Source organism: Prionailurus viverrinus, chromosome A3, assembly GCF_022837055.1.
Source record: "Prionailurus viverrinus isolate Anna chromosome A3, UM_Priviv_1.0, whole genome shotgun sequence".
NCBI classification, from domain to species: Eukaryota; Metazoa; Chordata; class Mammalia; order Carnivora; family Felidae; genus Prionailurus; species Prionailurus viverrinus.
In genome coordinates this window covers 101337954-101355691 of record NC_062563.1, presented here as the reverse complement: position 1 = coordinate 101355691, position 17738 = coordinate 101337954, and the positions used below count along the sequence as shown (strand labels likewise).

The following is a 17738-nucleotide window of genomic DNA, read 5'->3' as shown; positions in this document are numbered from 1 at the left end:
TTAGATCTTTGGTATGTTGAGAACTTATCTTTTTCATATTTTAATGCATCTTTGTTTTATTCTGACATTTCTTCTAGACCTGTCTACAAGCTCCTTTTGTTTTCCCCCTTCCCTCTAACTAACTCATTCTGTATTTGCATTTGCTCCTTTATCTAACTGGCCCTTTGACTAGTCACTTCTATGAACTGCGGTGCTTTGCTGGCCATTTTAATTGTTTTTTTTTTTTTTTTTTTTCCTTAAGTAAAATGAAAAAAGTCCTCCAACCCCTTTGCCATGTTGTGGCCCTTGTTTGTTTTATTAAACCCACCCCCAACCCAGAGCCCTCTTGTTGGCTGTTCCCACCTATTTTGTGCTGATTTGTTGGTTCTATTATATCTGTTGTGTCTTCCTGTTCCCAAGTAGTCCAGCCCTCTAGGACCACTTTCCCTTCATTATCCTAATAAAATACCTCCTCCGCTGTCCTCTGCTGTCCCGTGTACCTGTGGGAAGTCTGCACGCCCTCCAGTATTTCTGAAGATGCCCAACTTCATTGATTTGCTTGGTGGTTACTTGCCTGTCACCTTTTGCTCAAATCCCAACCCAATTCTCAATTAACCCCAGTCTCCTCCCAGCCCCCAGCCCCCTCTCAAGTTCCTTCTCCTCCAAACACAAGGTCCCTCTCCAGCCTCGAGGCACCCCTAAGGCGATGCCCCCTCCCTGAGCCTTCATTATGATCCTTTTCACTGTGACACAGATTCTCTCATCCAGACAGCAAGGACCTTCCCTTTCATAAGTATAATGGATTGATCTCCCGCTTTCCTAAACAAAAGAACAGTTTTCCCCTGAGATGAATTCTGTGACTCTCTCAGAATATGAAATGGTTACAGTCAGCAGGTTTTTTTTTTTTTTTTTTTAATGTCATGTTTTTTTCTTTCCTGATTCATTACCTTTTGGGTATTTTATGAAGCTCAAATGCAAGAGTGGAAACAAATGTGCCTCATAAACAGTAACATGAACAGATAAAAGAAGTTGCTGTTGTCATACATTTTTAAAAAATACCAGCTGATTTTTATTTCCTTTGAAAAGTGTAAGGACTGAGCACATTGATTATTAGGTTTTGATTTTTCTGACCAGATTCTTGTGTACTGGAAACTGAGCAAAAATGTGGCTATGTAGGGACTTTTATTTATGTAAAGCCAGAGAAGCAGCAGACAGCCCCTCAAGAGTAGGAACTGTAGGTCGCAGTCACTTCCTCCGCCCTGGGTCTGTTTGTGGCTCTAGCTCATCATGCGATGTGGGCATCTGAAGGAGAAGGAGGGGCGCCTGGGTGGCTCAGTCGGTTAAGCGTCTGACTTCGGCTCAGGCCATGACCCCGTGGTCCATGAGTTCGAGCCCCCATCGAGCCCTGTGCTGACAGCTCGGAGCCTGGAGCCTGCTTTGGCTTCTGTGTCTCCCTCTCTTTGCCCTTCTCCCCTCGCCCTCCCCCCCCAACCCCCCCGCCACGCTCTGTCTCTCTCTCCTTCAAAAATAAACATTAAAAAAAAAATTTAAAAATGAAGGAGAAGGAGCCGGGAGCCAGAGGCACGATGGCTGAGACCCACAGGAGGCCCTGGAATATTCCAGGCCTTGCTCCTCTCAGTGTTTCCAGCCAGTACACCAGGCACCTGCCCCTCTGCAGAGTCCTTCCAGGTCTTGAGTTTCACCTTGCCAACTGTCAGAACTTCCTCTTGGCCTTTGTTGTGTCTGCACTCCCCCCACCCCCACTACTGCCTATGGTCTGTGGGGCAGGCCTCTGACGTGTGCCCCCTTCCTGTGTTGTATCCAGGGACAGGGTGCCTTATCGGAGAGACTCCGGAGCTTCAGCATGCAGGACCTCACCACCATCCGGGGTGACGGTGCCCCTGCCCCCTCCAGCCCCCCACCACAGGGGTCTGGGCGAGCCAGCGGCAAACATGGCCAGCCTAAGATGTCCAGGAGTGCTTCTGAGAGTGCCAGCAGCTCAGGTAGGTATCATTTCACTTTTCATCTTTTCCAGTTCACAGGCCTTGCTTTCACGGAGAGAGGCCCCGTCCACCATGTGGCATGTAACCCGGAGTAGCCATCAACACAGATGTCCATCAGATCGTGCCAGGACAGCCAAGAGGCAGAGCACCATTCTGGCCAGGATGCGAGGCTGGCCTGGGGACTCTGACAGGGGCCAGGGTTAGGCCTCCTGCATCAAAGGGTTCTGCCTCTTCCATCTGATTATCGAAGGGCTGGGGGTGGTTGGAGAATAGTGTGTGAACCAAGCCTGGAGGCAACGGACACAGCTGGACGTGGGCCAAGACAGCTTTCTCTGTTCTCTTCCTCTCTGACCTTATACTCCTAGGAGGGCTTACCTGTCTTGACTACCTGAGTGTCTCCTCCTGCCCAACCAGGGCTTGTGGCTCCTGTGGTTCCTTTTCCCTGCATGAATGTTTCCTGTCACTCTACCATCTGCTCCCATCCCTGTGCCCCCATTCACCATGCACACCCTCAGTCCCTACATGCCAAAGACCACACTAGCTCTGAGATCTAACTCCTGCAGAGGCCACAGCTTTATGGAAACCATACCTCTGTCCCCGATGTCTACCTCTGGTTGTCAAGTGCCTGGCATCAGGTTCCCTGTATTAGGCTTGACCTGGGGACCTTGTTAGACATGCAGAGTCCTGGGCCCATCCCCAGAGGATTCAATAAATCGGGGATGAGACCCATATATGGTGGTGTTGAGGTGCAGCCCCCTTTGGGACCCACTGATGTCTGATCCATTAGTGGGTTTCAGGCTTATGGAGGGTAGGGGCATAGATTAGGGGCGAGGGAGCTGGGCCAGGACTCATATTTTCCCAGGCCATTCCTTGGAGAGATTCCAGAGACCTTGGCTCTCAGGAGCTGAACACTGCTGCTGCCAGCGGAGGGTTAACGGTAAAACGGGTATAGGGCACAGTTCTGGATCGCCACCTCTACTCCTCACCCTTGGCGGAACATTGAGCCTCGAGGATGGGAACTGGACCACCCTTTTGGAGTCTCTGGCTGTGACATGTGCCTGGTGGCTGCCCTGCTCTTAAACACAGAAACAGGGACATATGAGTCCCCTGGACCCTGATCCCGTGCTGTGAGGTGCACCCTGCAGGGGGCATCTTGACCCTGAGCCTCGAAGACCCCACCTGGCTTTTAGGGGTCTTGGACAGGGATGGGAAAGAAGGAGTCCTGTGGCCGCCCTGGGAATAATGGCTCATATTCCCTGCCAGGGAAGGGAGACCAGTTTAGAAGCAGGCCAGGTGTCCATCAGTTTCCTCCTGGGTGTTCCCGTTCATCAGAACACCCCACTTCACCCTGGCCCCGGGTTTAAACATTGTGGCTTCTCTCTGAGGGGAGATGTTTTAACTCTGGCAAGGTTGGAAATGTAAACGCTTGGCTGTAAGGGTGAGGATCACCTCACGGAGGGGCTATCTCCTGAGTGAACTCTCCTTCAGGAGAATTTAGAATGCAATCCCAAAAGTCCAGGCAGGAAGAGACCTCAGGGATCATTCAGTCTAATCCTCAGATGTTACCAATAAAGAGACCAAGGCCCAGGGAAGGGAACTGTCACCGGGTCACCCATGGACTGGCATTCTCCTGTGGCCTCCTTACTCCTGGGATGGTGCTCTCTGTTTGCACACCCCAATTCTGTGAGGCTTAAAGGGTAGAGCAAGAACCAATGAGATAAAATTGGGTAAAGTTCTAAGAGGGTAGCTGCTTACTAGCTGTGTGACCTGGGCATGCTCTTGCCCTCTCTGAACCTCAGATTCCTTATCTGTTCACAAGGAATGACAATACCTACTTGTAGGACTGTTGTGAGGATTTGAATAAAATAATCCACGTAAACGTGCTTAGGATCATGCCCGCAGTCTACGTAGTAGCTGGTACTGTTGTTCCTGTTGTTATCTAACTCACCTATGAAAGCACTTTCTCATATGAAAGTGTCCAAGAGAGAAGTAGGCTGCCTTGTGAGGTAGTAAGGTCCCTGACATTGGAAGGGCCCGAACCAAAGTTGAATGGTCATACACCAGGGCTCTAGGGAGGTCTTCCTGCTTTGGCCAGCAAGTGGGGTCCAGGTGGCTCCACAGTCCCTTTCCCTCTGAGATTCTGTGTTGTCATTATAAAGTGAACCAAGTGGAAGAAGTAGGCTCAGAGAGGTCATGCACTGTGCCAAGGCCACACAGGACCAGAATCCAGGCCTCCTGCCCAGACTTCCTCCTGGTGGATTATTTAGGGCCGCCTCAGAACTCGGAAAGTGAGAAGTCTGGTGAGGTCTGAAGGTGATGGGAAGTGTCTCCTGGGCTTTGAACATTTTCCCAGACCAGCACTAAGTAGAAACGGTTTGGGATGCTTTGTTTTGGCGCTGGCCCTGCAGCCTTCCATTGGCAGTGATGCCCTCTGCCGGAGGAGCAGCGAGCCTGTGGGGTCACCCTGGATGCAGGCGAGCAGGTAGAGTTCATGGAGAACCAGAGAACCTGCTGTGCTGCAACATGACCCTGCGTTGCCCCCTGCTCACCCTGGCCACAGCTCCTGTGATTCCAGGGGGCAGAGAAGGGAGGTGCTGACCCAGCAGGGAGGGCGGGGACCATGTGGCACTCACTCCAGCTGTTCTGGGACCTAAAATAAAAGTCCTCTCAGAACGAAAGACGGGTGAAAGATGACCCAGGACCTGGGCATGGGTGGGGCAAAAGCACCCAGAACAGAGGCTCTGGGGCAGTTGGGGGTCCATGTGCCTGGCAGAAAGTCTGACAAAGGAGACCCAGCTGCAAGGGTTTGTATGCCCTCCCTACCTGCTATGTGGGCCTTGGACACTGGGCGCGGTGAGGTAGGTCCTGAGTCTGGGCTTCCATCCTGGCAGGGCGACAGCAGGCCTGTGCAGAGCAGTGCAGGTGAGGCACATGTTGCCAAGCAGCTACCACGTTTGTCCCCACTGAGCCTATGTTCGGCCTCCGAACCTTTCTCAGAATGACACCCCAGGTGGTCACTACCGGGGAATTTGACCTTGGCATGGAAGATGAGCCCTGTTCCCTTCAGCTTTCTCCTCTGGAAAATGGGTACCGTAGTCCCTACTCAGCCTGTGTCTTGGGCTTGTGAGGAGAGCAAACAAGAGAATTTGCAAACCCTGGACAGGTGGCAGTTGTTGAAGGCAGTCTGGGGGTGGACAGGTCAGAGGTGGTAGCTGGACCCCAGGGAGCGGTATGGCAGCAGTGGTTAAAATGTACATACAATGTACAATACGTTCTTGAAACCATGATGCCAGTGAAAAAATGTACAAAACAGTGAGATATAATGTAACAATATATGTAAAATAAAAATACATGCCCATGGTGTAAAATAACAATATGGAATTTGCAGAAACATATTGCCCTCCCTACAGAATCTTAGACACCATTTATTGGAAGTCTGGCATTGAACCCCAGGAAGAGTGGAGGTGGTGTTAAAAGAATGATCCATGTGTCCCATGAACTTGGAGACACTCAGTCAACTTGTATTTAGTAAGCACCTACTGTATACCAAGGCCCACATGTGCACCAAGACCAGTGGAGTGTACAAGGCAACAGTCACTTAAGTCTTTGACAGAATGACTGATACCAAGCAATCTGGGGAGTCAGAGGTCAGTCTGAGAAGGGTTTCTGGAAATCCTTCTGAACTGGAAGGCATAGAGTGGAGGGGTGTGTGAGCAGGTGCGGTTCGAATTATTTCTCAGAGGATATAAGGACTGACCTGTGTGGGCCGGGCAAGGGCATTTTCTAGCACCTGAGGGGAAGCTGAGTCTAGAATGATCTCCTCCCCCACCTTGGTGTCTCTACAGAGACCCGCATTCCCAGGGCCCTTATATTGAACATACTGGAATCCCCACACCTCACTGGGGCCTCCCTGTTTGCTGGGGCTGGTTCCCATTGAGTAAGGGGTGTCACTGATGATGTCCCCCATCCCCACAGTGTGTACCTGCTGCTCTACCTGCAGGACCCGGAAAGGTGAGTAAGCAGCCAGCCTCTGTGCAGCGTGCTGGACTCTCGGCTCAGGAGGAGGTCCTAACCATAAGCTGGCGCCTGACCGTGGGGCTCCCTTTCAGCTGCATAGTCTTGGGCAGCGGCGGTGGGGGGGGGGGCAGGAGTCAGGAGGTCAACCCCCTGAAATGACAAACCTGTGTTATCTTACAGTGTCTGCAGGCTAGGAATTCAGGAGCCTCTTAACCTGGTGGTTTGGCTCAGGGTCTGTGAACAGGCGTAGTCAAGATGTCGGCCGGAGCTGCAGTCACATAAAGGCTTGACTGAGCCTGGAGGATCCACTTCTAAGATAGCTCTCTTGTGGCTACTGGCTGCAGACTCAGATCCTCTTACCACATGGGTCTCTCTGGGGCTGCTTGAGTGTCCTTACGACATGGCAGCTGGCTTCACCCAGAGTGAGTGATCCAACAGAGAGAGGGCATTCAGGAAGCCATGGTATCTTTTAGGACCTAGTTTTTGAAGTCACCTCTGCCTTCTTCTGTTTGTTGGAAGTGAGTCATTAGGTCCAGCCCATGCTCAAAGGGAGGGGAATTAATCTCCACACGAAGGGAGGAGTATCAAAAAATGTGTGGAGATATTTTAAAACTGCCACAGAGTCATATTTCCTTGTGCTGTGGGTGATGAGGACACAGGAACTTACCCAGGTCCTCTGAAGCGATGAAGCCTTGTAGTTCCAGGGGTTTTGGTCCAGGTGCAGCCAAGGGAGCCCTGGTCCTGCTTTGCCACTTACTAGCTCTGTAACTGTGCGTGAACCACCTAACCAACCTGAGCCTCGGTTTCCACAACTTAAAGTAGAGATAAAGGTCCTGCTTCCCCACCTCACTGCGTGGTTGTGAAAATGTCTGTGAAAAGGCTTTTTATTATAGCTGGGAGCAGCCAGAAAGCCTCCGGGAGAGGGGATGAGCCTGGGGTCTCCCAGTGCGGCTGCCCTCCCTGTGAGCGAACTATGGCTTGGTGCAGCCATGGCCGCCCGCCCGCGGTTGGCCATGTTCTCTCCTGCCCTGCTCCTGCTGCTTCCCTAACCTTGACTAGATACGTGAGGGACTGGGAATGGTGCTGGACAGACCCAGCTCCCCCTTCACCTGCCATGGAGGGCGCCCCTCCACGGAGAATCTGCCTTTGGCTCTGAAAGCAAAAGGCCACCCCATCTGCAGCTGCTGGCTGGCATGGGGCGGGGGTGCGGTAGGGGGGGAGGAGGCAGGCACGGCACCCACCACTGCCTGTGCAATTAGCACTGGGGCTGCAGAGGCATGGCTGTCCCTCCTGCAGTGGTGGGAGTAGAGGACATGAGCTGCATTTAAGAAGTGTCCTCTTTCCCCTTCATTTCTTCATTTGTAAGGCTTCTCGACACTAAGGCTTTTAAAAGTCTATATAAGACCTGGGGGTTTTGGAGATCATAAACCCAATGTGAACCGACTGTCAAAGGAGTTCTGAGCAGGGCAACAGTGGAGACCAGTGTGCTATCCTGGCTCTAACTCTGACCAGCTCTGTGTCCCTCAGGGGCCTCCTGGTCCACATCAAATACAGAGGGATGTATATGTATATGTATATGTATATGTATATGTATATGTATATGTATATATACATATGTATATGGCTCAAATGATTATGTCGTACACCTAAACCTAACATGATGTCATGTTATATCTCAGTTTTCAAAAGGAAGAAACACACGGAGGGGCTGCATTCCAGTGCTAGAGGCTAATGCTTGGACCTGGTGGACCTACTGGTTGTTGGGGAACAACCTCGAGCGGGGTCCCAGAGGCCTCAGGCGACTGTGGTTATTTCTAACTATTGACCAGTTTTGAGTTTGTAAATTCCTCGAGCCATTCTGAAAGCCTCTAGTTCTGGGATATTACCACCTGGAGGACCAGGGAGACTACAGCTGCCTTCCCCTCCACTCTTTCCTCATGGGACTGCTCTGCGCTGTTCCCTGGGAAGCCCTCACCTCTTGTGACCCCTGACGGTTTCCAAATCAGAGGCTGTGTTTCCAGTGCATTTAAATAGAATTGCAGTTGACTGTAGGCATTTGAGTTTGCTCTCCCCAGGAGCTGTGAGGATGGGGGTGTTGGGGAGTGGGCAGCAGGCGGGGCTGGGTGGGGGCCTTGGGCTGGGGTGGCCCTGCTCAGAGCTGTGATCTGGGAGCCTTTGCTCCAGCCCTCCCTTTCTCAGGCCCTCTTAACACCCGGTGCCCCGGAGTTGTCCCCCACTTCCCAGTCTCCCTAAGGTCTGCTTGCAAGACCAGCTTCGTCCATCTGTGAGAGTGGGAAAGTCCCTCAGCTCTTCAGGGCTCGGTCCCCTCCTCCGTAAAGTGTGGCCATCTCTGCAAGTGATGGGTGCCCGGTGTGAGGTGTCAGCAAATGGTGTTGGGGGACTGGAGGCCAGCTCTCCGGCAATGATGCCGTGGGAGAGGGTTTCAGGGGGTCACAGACACTTTGGTCACAGAGCCCCTCCTGATCCCTTGAGATGATTTTCATCTGTGCATCTCAGAGCCCACAAGAACATTCTCTCCCCACTTCAGCTCCATTCCTGCCCTTCTGTCAGCCATTTCCCTGTTGTTTCCTGCACGGGTCTCTTTCTATTAATCTCTCTCCTCCCTGCCCGACAGCTCTTTCTTGTCCCTTTTCTCCCTACCTGCCCTGATGTCATGTAGAACTGAAGTTTGTATTACTGCTTGGAGTTAGTCATAAAGATGGGTTTTTTTTCCTTTAAAATAGAAAAATCAAGTGTGTGGGGCCTCATTTTAAAAAAGCAAAGTCATGTATTCCTCCTACTGAAAGAGAGAGAGAATTGCATTTTCCCAGAGTGGCCCCAGGCAGCGCGTTTCCTCAGACAGCAGCAGTGGCTGTGTGAGGTTTAGAGTGTGGGAAACGAGTGAGTGTACGTGTGTGTGAGTCTCCTCCCCAGAGACCCTTCCCTAACAGAATATTGTTTTCTTTCTCCTCGGTGGCTGTCGGGGACGCGGATGTAAGTGTTCCAGACGGGTGTGCCCTCCTTCAACACGTTTGCTGACTTCCATTAATGACTCCCACTAACGTGTGCTGTGTGGGATGTGTTTGCTAACCTGGTGGTTGACAATCTGGGTGTGTTTTGGCACTATGGGGGTGGGGAAGCCTTGGGCATACACATCTACTCAGGCCTCCAAGGGCTCTGAGACTCAGCCAGTTTCTTCCTCGCCCCCTGCCCCCCCCCCCCCCCCCCCCACTGGCAGAGAGCAGATGTGGAGCTGCGTGCCAGCCCGCTGTGGTCCTGCTGACACGTTCACTCTTATTGAACGTCAGGCAAGGCCGCGGAAGGCAGCAGGGACTCCTGTCCTTTCCTAGAGGCTGCCCAGCCTTGGGCACCAGGGTGGCAGCTTTGCAGGCTCAAGGTCTTGGCTGCCATCACCTGAGGTTTAGAGGTGGTTGCTGTGGCCATGAACTTCAGTGAGAGTCACTCCCCACACAGGTTGTCTCTGGGTCTTAAGGAGTGGATACCAACAGCACGGGGAAAGCCCTGGACCACAATTTGGAGGGAACCCCATGTGCAGAGGCACAGACTCCAACCAGTCCCCAGGCCCACACCCAGGATGCAGTTTCGTGTCGAGGCAGACCTGGCCAGGCTGCTTCTGTGGTTTCTGTCCTGGTCTGAGGCCTTTTGGCCCTGGGCAGGCCTGTTTCTTTTTCCTCCTGTCAGGCAAGAGGTATCTGTGTCCCGAAGGAATTTCTCTGTGGATGGGTGTCAAGGTCTGACTGGGGATGAGACCTAGCTCTCAGATGATGCCTGGATTCCACCTGCTTTAGTGGATGGGCAGCCACTGGGTGCCCAGCCCTGCATCCGTGTTCAGAGGCACCGAGGATCAGCCACGTTCCCCAAAGCTCAAGATGCTTTCTGTCAGGCTGAGGCAGACAGAATGAGGCCCATATGAGAACCCGGGCACGCACCGCAAGCCACGTGGTACAGATGCCACGTGCAGTTGTGGTCGCAGGGTGAGGAGGCCAGGGAGGGCTCCCTGGAGTTGCCAGCCTTCATGTTCAACAGAGTCCTGAGGGCGCAGCTGATTTGGGCAAGGGAAGAAGGGCCCAGAGGACAACCTGACCCCACCCCACCCCCCAGGCTGGGGGATGCACAGAGCAAAAGAATCAAAGGAAGGTTAACAACCTCCATCTTGGCCCTTACCAAGGAGCTGTCAGAGCAGGGCATTCCCAGCCTACAATTCTGCTTTGCAATTTGTGGTGAAGACAAACGAGCAACCGAGCTCTCATGCTGCCTCCTGCTGGCTGTTGGGAATACAGCAGCAGTACCTGGAAAAGCTGCCCGAGATTAAGGTCTGTTGTGAGTTTTGCTTCACCCACACCTGGTGCTCATATAGTCGAGTGACTTGTGTGTTGATGGAGAGAACACATTGATGGCTATGTTTTTAGGAGTAGGAGCAGGGTGTTCCAGAAAGAGGTCCGTTTTTTTTTTGTTTTTTTTCCTGCAGGCCTTAGGGCTGTTGACCGGATGATCTGAGGGCCCCATACATCTGCAGTCTGTGATTCTAGGTAAAAACAATATGTGAAACCTAGAAAGATATGTCTTTGAGTGTCAGATAAGCCAGGTATGGGCAGGAAATATTTTATATCTCGGCTTAAATAGGAGGACGTGGAATATGCTTAAGGATTGAACATTTAAAAAAAAAAAAACCTGTGCATTCCATGACATGAATTAATTCTGGAGTTTTTCCTGTGGATTTAGCCAAGGCAGATTAAAACAGGAATCTTGCTGTCATTCTGGAGGGAAGGGTATTCCTAGATTCTCTTCCCACTAGGCTTCTTTGTTTCTTTAGGACTTGGCCTTTGAAATGAATCATCTACATAACTTCACTTAAGGTTCTCTGTTAAGGCTTCCTGGCATTTGACATCCTGTCTTGAAGAACACGTGAGCTGAGTATGCAGTTGTAATGCACTGTCAACATGGCTCGTCTGTGTAAGAGAGGGAGCTCTAGTCCCCTCTTCAGATCACCGCACTGATCCGTTCTAGAGGGGATTCTTCCCCTGAGCACTCTTTGGTGTGGCGTCACATGTCCAAGCTGCAGGGTTTGACACCTCTCAGTTAAGGTAGCATCTTCCTTGTCCCAGGGCAGCGGTGCCCGCACCTCCCTTGGCAGCTTATCGGTTCTGCTCACCAGCTTATCAGGTTCCGGAGCCTGTGCTTGTTCCTGTGCACAGTGCCTGCCAGTCTCCAGTTGGAACCTCACAGTCCTGGACCAGCCTGCAGGGAGGCCCGGGGGATACTGGCTGCTTCTTCAGACACGGGGACCTTGGCTGTCCTAACAGGCGTGGCTCGTCATGCTGTGTGCCTAACCTTGCCCTTGCCTGCCCTTCCTGGCTCCTTTCTCCGCTGATCCCTCCCTGCTGTACTTTGTCTCCTTTGTATAGATTGTAAATGGACATTAAGTGGTTGAGGGAGATGTGAATGAGGGTGGTGTGAAGGCCTGGGAGCCCCACGAGGTCCAAAACCCGTTGGCATTTTCGGACGAGGAGGAGGAAGATCTGCTGGATTTCATGTACAAGTATAAGGCGCCTCGAAAGACGGAGTTCCCCCTGGAGGTACACGGTGTCTGGGGCTGTGTGGTGGAGCATGTGTTTGCACAAGGGCCTTGCCCTGGAGACCTGGGGGGCCCAGGAGTGGCATCCCTTGGGGCACCCAGCACCTCCCGAGCGCCTGGGGTAGGAAGATCTCTCCCCATCAAACAAACAGGACAGACCACTAGGTAGCATCCAGAGACTGGCCGAGGGGTGAAAAAGACTCTGCTCATTTTGTTTAGAAATAGGAGAGGTGATCTAGCATTTAGAATAAGATTTAAAAATTTACAACTACTGGGACTCCTGGGTGGCTCAGTCGGTTGGGCATCCCACTTCGGCTCAGGTCATGATCTCGCAGTTTGTGGGTTCGAGCCCCGTGTTGGGCTCCGTGCTGACAGCTCAGAGCCTGGAGCCTGCTTCAGATTCCTTCTCTCTCCCTGCCCGGCTCCTACTGTGTGTGTGTGTGTGTGTGTGTGTGTGTCTGTCTGTCTTGAAAATAAATAAACATTAAAAAACTTTTTAATAAAAATTTTAAGAAATCAAAAATTTACAACTACTAACATAAGATGATGTGGAAATGAAAAGCAAACCCAATGTGTGTTTTAGGGAAAGAAAATGTGTTATTTGACAAGTTTTTGTAAATAAAGCATGTTCATCATCGAATCTTCAAGACACAGCAATAGTGCCTAGTATAAAGCCAATATTGATAAAATGTTACTGAAAGGGCACAGCCCTCTAAAGCGACCTAAATCAAATATACTTAATAGATGTACTATGGCCAGTTGTAGGTGTGGATGGAGTTTTGGCAGCAGGAGGGCTAAGCCTAGAGCCTTGGGGCCTTGCTTTGTGATGTGGGTAGGGAGTCACCAGTCTTAGACTCAGGTGTGGAGCTGGCAGAATTGGGGACCCCCTAGCCTTCCTCTCTGCCCCTCACATCTCCTCTCCCATGCCCCATCTGCTGAATACTGTGGCCTGAAAGTCCATCTGAGGCAAGTTGGGAGTCCCCCTGTCCTCAGCGTAGGGACCCCATGAAACTTAGTTGAGGGGATGCATTGAAATGTTCTCCTACTCAGGGCGCCTGGGTGGCGCAGTCAGTTAAGCGTCTGACTTCAGCCAGGTCACAATCTTGCGGTCCATGAGTTCGAGCCCCGCGTCAGGCTCTGGGCTGATGGCTCAGAGCCTGGAGCCTGTTTCCGATTCTGTGTCTCCCTCTCTCTCTGCCCCACCCCCGTTCATGCTCTGTCTCTCTCTGTCCCAAAAATAAATAAACATTGAAAAAAAAATTTTTTTTTAAAAAGAAATGTTCTCCTACTCAAGCACCATGACCTATCGATCCCATTCAGACTAGGACTGTGGTTATTACCACTGAGTGTACACAGAGTTCATCAGATTCCTTTCCAAGGGTGGGGCACAAACGGGTCAATTTTGAAGTTAGAGGTTTTGGTAAAAGATGTTCTGGGCTCCAACACAGCCTGAGCCAACCCATGATAGGGGGAGGGGCTCAGCTCTCACATGGAAGGTGCCCAAAACATCGTAGGGTCTAAGGGTTTTGCCATTTTGGTTTTGTTGTGTTAAAACGGCACAAGCTGCTTTACTGTTTACTTTAAACAGCCTAAGGCAGGTTTCTAAAGGTAGGTTTCCCTGATTCCTCTTTTACTCTGAGTCCAGAGGTGGCTGGTAAACATTTCCTAGTCAAAATGGTGATGTGAGGGACTGGGGATGTGGAAGACCAGACCTTCCTATTTCCTATTTTGTTCTCTCCCTTTCTCCCTCCTTCCCTTCTGTGTGCCTTCCAGGCACTGAGCTACTTACTGGGAAATGGCGAATGTGGACCTGCCCTCCAGAAGTTCACAGTGTGGAGGGGGAGACAGGGACCAGAGCAAACACACTCTGCCAAGGATGCAAAGTCCCCTGATGTCCTCTTGTGTGCAAAACACTAGGAGAACAAAGGTGACCCTGGTTGTGTGTCACTGGGCTGTGAGGAGAGGGGCTCAGGAGTGACTTTTGAGCTGGGTGCTAGAGAGGACCATAAACAGCAAGACAGAAGGACGGGAAGGGCTTCAGGTCAGAAGGAACAAAGGTGTGGAAGGATGCCACAGCAAAAGTTAGTAGAGAGAAGTGGACAGAGACAAGGGTTGAGGGTAGCTTGGAGCCAGTTGTGTGACTGCACTCCCTCCTCTCTCCTCCTCCCCTCCCCAACCCCCCCTCCGGCCTTGAGTGCTATGCCAGGAGAAAAATTTCTTTTTCTTTCATTGTAGAAGGAATTTCTGTGATCTGTGTGTCCCATGGTAGGAGGGCTCCCTTGATAGTCATTTGTAGGGGAGATGAGGTGGAAACCTTTATACTTAAGGACAGTGTTTCCTTTTGCTGTGTGGCTTGCTGTGCATTAAAAGATTTCACATCCAGAAAGAACACTGGAAACTTGGTGATGGAAATTTTTAGCACGTACCTAGAAATATGAGGCTGGTTCCCAAAGGAAATAACAAAGACAAGGGAAGAGTTAGGGAGGCATTTCTCTGTGCTGAGTCACTTGTTAGGGTCATTTTGCTCCCAAGACTCAGGGACTTAGGGAGCATGAAGAGGGAGGGAGGTGCTCAGCTTCAGGATGCTGGGGTGTGACCCTGATTCCTGCTTAGGAGTGAGCCCTCCACCCAGCCAACTGTGTCACAGAAGTGTTCGTGTACCAAAGGAGTTGTGTGTCTCAACACAAAACGCACACAGGTGCTCGCCTCAAAAGGTTCCACGCAGGGGCACCTGGGTGGCTCAGTCAGTTAAGCGTCCGACTTTGGCTCAGGTCATGATCTCACGGCTTGTGAGTTTGAACCCCGTGTCAGGCTCTGTGCTGACAGCTCAGAGCCTGGAGCCTGCTTCAGATTCTGTGTCTCCCTCTCTCTCTGCCCCTCATCCACTTGTGCTCTGTCTCCCAAAAATAAATGTTCAAAAAAAATTTTTTTTTAAAGGTTCAATGCATACACCAAATTGAGGGATGCCTTTTTGTGTTTTCTCTGCCAGGCACCGCCTAGAGTCCTTCGATCCCGCTTTAGGAAGAAAAGTACCTCATCCTCAGCCACTGAAACCACGTGAGTGAGATGAGCCAACAGCACCGGACCCACAGAATGTTTCTTCTCTGCCTTAAAGAGCTAGTCACTAATAACATAGAAATCCGCAAGCTGGCGTGCTTTGAGTGTGCAGCCTCACAGACACAGCCTTTTCTCTCTCTCCTCTTACACTTTTAAGATTTTTATTTTCCTTTTCTTTATTTTGCTGGGGGAGAGGCTAAAGGGAAAGGTAGCTTGTGTGTGTGTGGGGGGGGGTGTGACCTTTAAGTCTTGAGGTTAGTAATTTTCTGCAATTGGATTGTCAGCAGTGTGGTTTTAGAAATATAAGAGATCACCCTCACACTGCTGAGATGTACATTTGTAATTTATTTGTTGCATACTTCGTTTTTAGTCCTGTAAATGCAAGCAAAGCAATTTTTTTAAACTTTTTTTGTTCTTGGTACTAATACTTTGGACTACGGTGTACATATTTATGGCTTTTGGCTTAATGTAATGGACTCGCAAGGGCTGCCAGAGGTTCTGATATGTAAGAAAACTACGAGATATGTAAAAAATTATTTTGATTCTAGAGAATGTCTCAGATGTGGTTATAAAGCTTCCAAATACAACTCCAGTAAAACAGCCCTTTTCCTGTAGGACGATGGTCCATATTCTTCAGATAGATGTTAAGTCAATAGACCAGAGACGTTTAGAATGAAGAGACAATATTGTAATGACAGACACGAGTGTAATGAGGCCAGGGGAACAGCCCAGAATAAGAGAGGTCACAAGAAGCTTGTCTCCCCCTGGATTCTGGGCTAAGAGCTTCTGAATTTTGTCGAGGGATGTACCAATGGCTTAGGCAGGTGGCTCACCTTTGGTAAAACCTCCTGGGGATGTGAACTCACAGGGCTGTTGTGAGGAATCATTTTGAGTGTTCCATCAGTGCTTGACAAATGATTGTTTCTCCTTCATAGTAACCAGTTCTGTGACTTATTTCCCCAGGTAGAGGAGCCTATAATCTGAGCACTTGATCAAGAGAACAGTAAGCAAAAACCGACCAATCAACCCAAAACAAACCTAAAACTATGTTTCAGATATGCTGTCAAATACGTCTGAGACACCTGTCAAAATGCTGGGTTCTAGAAAGGTTTCAGAGGTTGAGATCTTTATGGACTGACTTGCTGCTCAGCTCCCTGGGCAGCTGTGGCTCACACCCTTCCCGGCTTGTGCAGAATGTGAACGAGAGAAGTCGCACTCATGGGCACTCCGCGTCTTACCAGACGTCTTATGCAAGCCGAGATCGCTTAGTATAATAGAGCACTAGCTAAGGGGACTCTCTACTTAGACTGAGAACTTTATCTGAAAAGAAGAATCTGGTTTACATGGCATTTCAGTCCGAGGTAGCTGCTCCCCACCCCTTGGAGAGCTGAGCCTAAAATGTAGGACTTGTATATTTGTGCTTAGAGTTGGTGTTTTCTTTCAGTGTAATGCATGCAGTGGTCACAAACCAGTCACTTATAATACTTGGATTGTGTTTGTTCATAGATATGCCCTGAAGACTAGAGAATTAGTGTTATGTACCACATAGAACTTGCTGTCAACCGGCTATAAACAGGCCCAGTTAAAGACCGTCTCATTACTGAGCTACATACACCAACATGCATCAGTAGTCTTTGCTGATGGCACACTGGCTGGACCTTAGCCACCCGAGAAAGGGTTTTACCTGAAGTTGATTGTTGCCAGATATGCACATTTAAATCCCTTCTTCCCACAATTCCTCTGAAGGTGAGTTTGTAATTTACAATGGGATTTAGGAAAACAAACCTAAAAGCAAATTTGTGGTTCAGAGGGCAAACATAGGCTCTTTATGATCTTTCCCCCACGCCCACCAATCCCTAAACCCATTAGGGAAGACAGAAAACCTAATTTCTTAAAGCTCACTGAATAGTTTCAGAGGAAAAATATATGCTTTAAATGTATTTACCTGTTAGTTGGGAGTACCCAGAATTATCAGAAACAGCTTAAGCAGCTTTTTAGCAGTGTTTTTTTCTTTTCTTTGCCAAAATAATAAATGCCTTTAGCAGCAGAGATCCTTCGTGAACAAACTATATTTTCACCATTTTACAATGTAAAGTTTTAACAAGTACAAGCTATCAAGTTTGCACTCAACTATGCCAAAAACAAGTTTGAAGCACTCTACTCTCAGACATGCTGTATTACTGCTCATTCAAGATTTAAAAACTTTAAAGGTATCCAAACTGCTGTCTTAATGTAAATGTAACTATTTTTCCTTCAAGTGTTGATTAGGGAGTTGGTTTCTCTCTTAAAAACACTCACTGTACAAATGAGAGCAGCTGTCCTATTTCTGGCAAAATGTGTTTACTTATCCAACAAGCTGTATATTTGTGTATGGACTGACATAAAATGTGAATGCCTCCAAGTGTACATGTAGTGCTGTGGTGTTCTGTCTAGAGGATATAACTGAGCGTTTTTAATTTCCTGATTTACAGACATAGGCTGTTTACAAAATGCTAGCTTGAAAGTCTGTAATTTTCATGTAATAACTTTTAGTTATTTGCCGTTGAGCACCTGTTCTGTTTCTGAGGAGGTAAGATGGGGTGGTGTACTTATACACTAGAAAATGGAGTCATAATCCCTCCTGGCTTTGTGTGAATAGCTTGCTCACTTCACTGGCCTCTGAAATGTGTGTAAACTGTCCGTGTGTTTGTGATAACAGTGCTTGTCCACCATGACCACAGCTGAGTATCTTCCTAGTCCTCGCCTTGCACAGTATTTGAAACGGCAAAGGATGTGCTTCATTCTCAAATGGCACACACTCAAAGAGCTGACGTTCTCGGTTGTGACTGTGCAGTTTCCCTAGTTTATTCCTGTAGTCCCTATAGAATGATCTGTGATAAAATAGTATACTGGACTGTGCATCAAAGGGATGTAAAATTACAGTATTCCAAAGGTTGAAGTTCTGCTGTTTTGTTACAATGCCTGATATATACCTTGAATAAAGTCTTAACGTTTTTCTTTTAAAAAACTTTGTAATGTCGAGCTTATGAGGAAAGAGAAAATACTTTAGAATGTTTATTTTTATTTTTATTTTTTTGAAAGAGAGA

At 49.4% G+C, this 17738-nt stretch overlaps 1 protein-coding gene across 2 annotated transcripts in view; it reads left to right on the top strand.

Moving 5' to 3' along the window:
- The window catches only part of REEP1 (receptor accessory protein 1), a 112658-nt gene extending 95600 nt beyond the window's left edge, over window positions 1-17058 (top strand). Inside the window, exons 6-9 of one of the 2 annotated variants that reach the window (XM_047854293.1) lie at window positions 1805-1982; window positions 5958-5993; window positions 11445-11596; window positions 14585-17058. In XM_047854293.1, coding sequence (XP_047710249.1) covers window positions 1805-1982; window positions 5958-5993; window positions 11445-11596; window positions 14585-14656 — 438 coding nt within the window. In that variant the 3' untranslated portion in view covers window positions 14657-17058. The remainder of the gene's footprint in view (window positions 1-1804; window positions 1983-5957; window positions 5994-11444; window positions 11597-14584) is intronic. The other variant, XM_047854292.1, reaches the window with a different exon arrangement.
- The last annotated feature ends 680 nt before the right edge of the window (window positions 17059-17738 follow it).